The sequence below is a fragment of the Paracoccidioides lutzii genome (genome assembly GCF_000150705.2).
Source record: "Paracoccidioides lutzii Pb01 unplaced genomic scaffold supercont2.28, whole genome shotgun sequence".
Taxonomy (NCBI): Eukaryota; Fungi; Ascomycota; class Eurotiomycetes; order Onygenales; family Ajellomycetaceae; genus Paracoccidioides; species Paracoccidioides lutzii.
Genome location: NW_015440974.1, coordinates 160,051 through 161,208, shown reverse-complemented (window position 1 = coordinate 161,208; position 1,158 = coordinate 160,051). Strand labels below are relative to the sequence as shown.

At 30.9% G+C, this 1,158-nt stretch overlaps 1 protein-coding gene across 1 annotated transcript; it reads right to left on the bottom strand.

The window, feature by feature from the left end:
• Positions 1–727: 727 nt before the first annotated feature.
• Positions 728–961, bottom strand: PAAG_12474 (hypothetical protein; the record flags this gene model as incomplete). Its single annotated transcript, XM_015847955.1, has 1 exon — positions 728–961. One exon carries the CDS (start codon positions 959–961, stop codon positions 728–730), a length of 234 nt encoding a protein of 77 aa, XP_015702422.1.
• Between the last annotated feature and the right edge of the window lie 197 nt (positions 962–1,158).

The following is a 1,158-nucleotide window of genomic DNA, read 5'->3' as shown; positions in this document are numbered from 1 at the left end:
ATACAATTTGAGTGGATAATAAATTAGTGATTGAACTGACCAAAAGTGAGGCTATTCTGTGTTGATTTAAGCATATAAAGGTCTACTTCCATACTCTTTGGAATTTTGTTTGCAAGAATAATATCTCAATTAATTATATTCCATTTGCTGAGAATGCAGCAGACAGGCTGACCAAGCCACTTGAGATGACTAGATACACTCTATGACAGCAGATATTAGAAGATACAGTAAGCAGGCAAAAATGATTATATGGAGGAAATAACTGATTTTTCAACAATATGGGTTTTCCAGTCAAATTATGTACTGATACTTAGCTACAGGCTACTTTTTGTATATAATCTCAAGTATAGTTACATCAGTAAGTGGGAGTGTCAGGCCTATCTGCCTTCTTATGTAATCTGCACTGTATATAACTTCCGCGTAGCTAGCGATCGCTATATAATCAATCAAGCAATTTATCCTTCACAGATAACTGATGATCTGAGAGTATTATAAAATGAGATCTTGCTTGCAGAGAGATTGAAGATAATATTCAATTATAGAGACATATATTTCTTTCAGTCTAAAAATATTATATATTCATACTGGCATCATTCTCTAGGGCAAATTACTTCTTATTGAGAATATCATTGATTTCAGATTACTTAGTAACCAGTATCATCTCTTCTCTTCACATTGAATAGTTCATAGAATCAGTCAGAATAATAGATTTCTTGATGTGCTTCACTTAATCTTTAAATTTAGTCAATATCTTCATTATGACAGTAGTTCTGTCTTTTTTCTGTAGATAGTTTGCAAGATCGTCACTCATTTCATTGTCACTAGTATTGATAATAAGTGTCTTTTTGCTAGCTCTTATCATTTCAACTTCTTGTTGAAGTTTTGCAATCTCTAATCTCATCAAAGTTTCTTCATTAACTTCTGACATCTGGTCACTAGAGTCAATTATAATTTTTGACATTTCATCAATTTGATATTTATATATATTATTAGACTTGTCTAATTTTTTTAAAATCACCTTGTCTATTTTAAATACTTCAAAGATACTTCTACAGACTGTAATAGATGTAGACAGTGAATTTGTGAGCTCTAAAGTTCTATTTTCCAAGGTTCTATTCTTAGATCCTCAGTTTTATCTTCTTTTTGACATGTATTCTT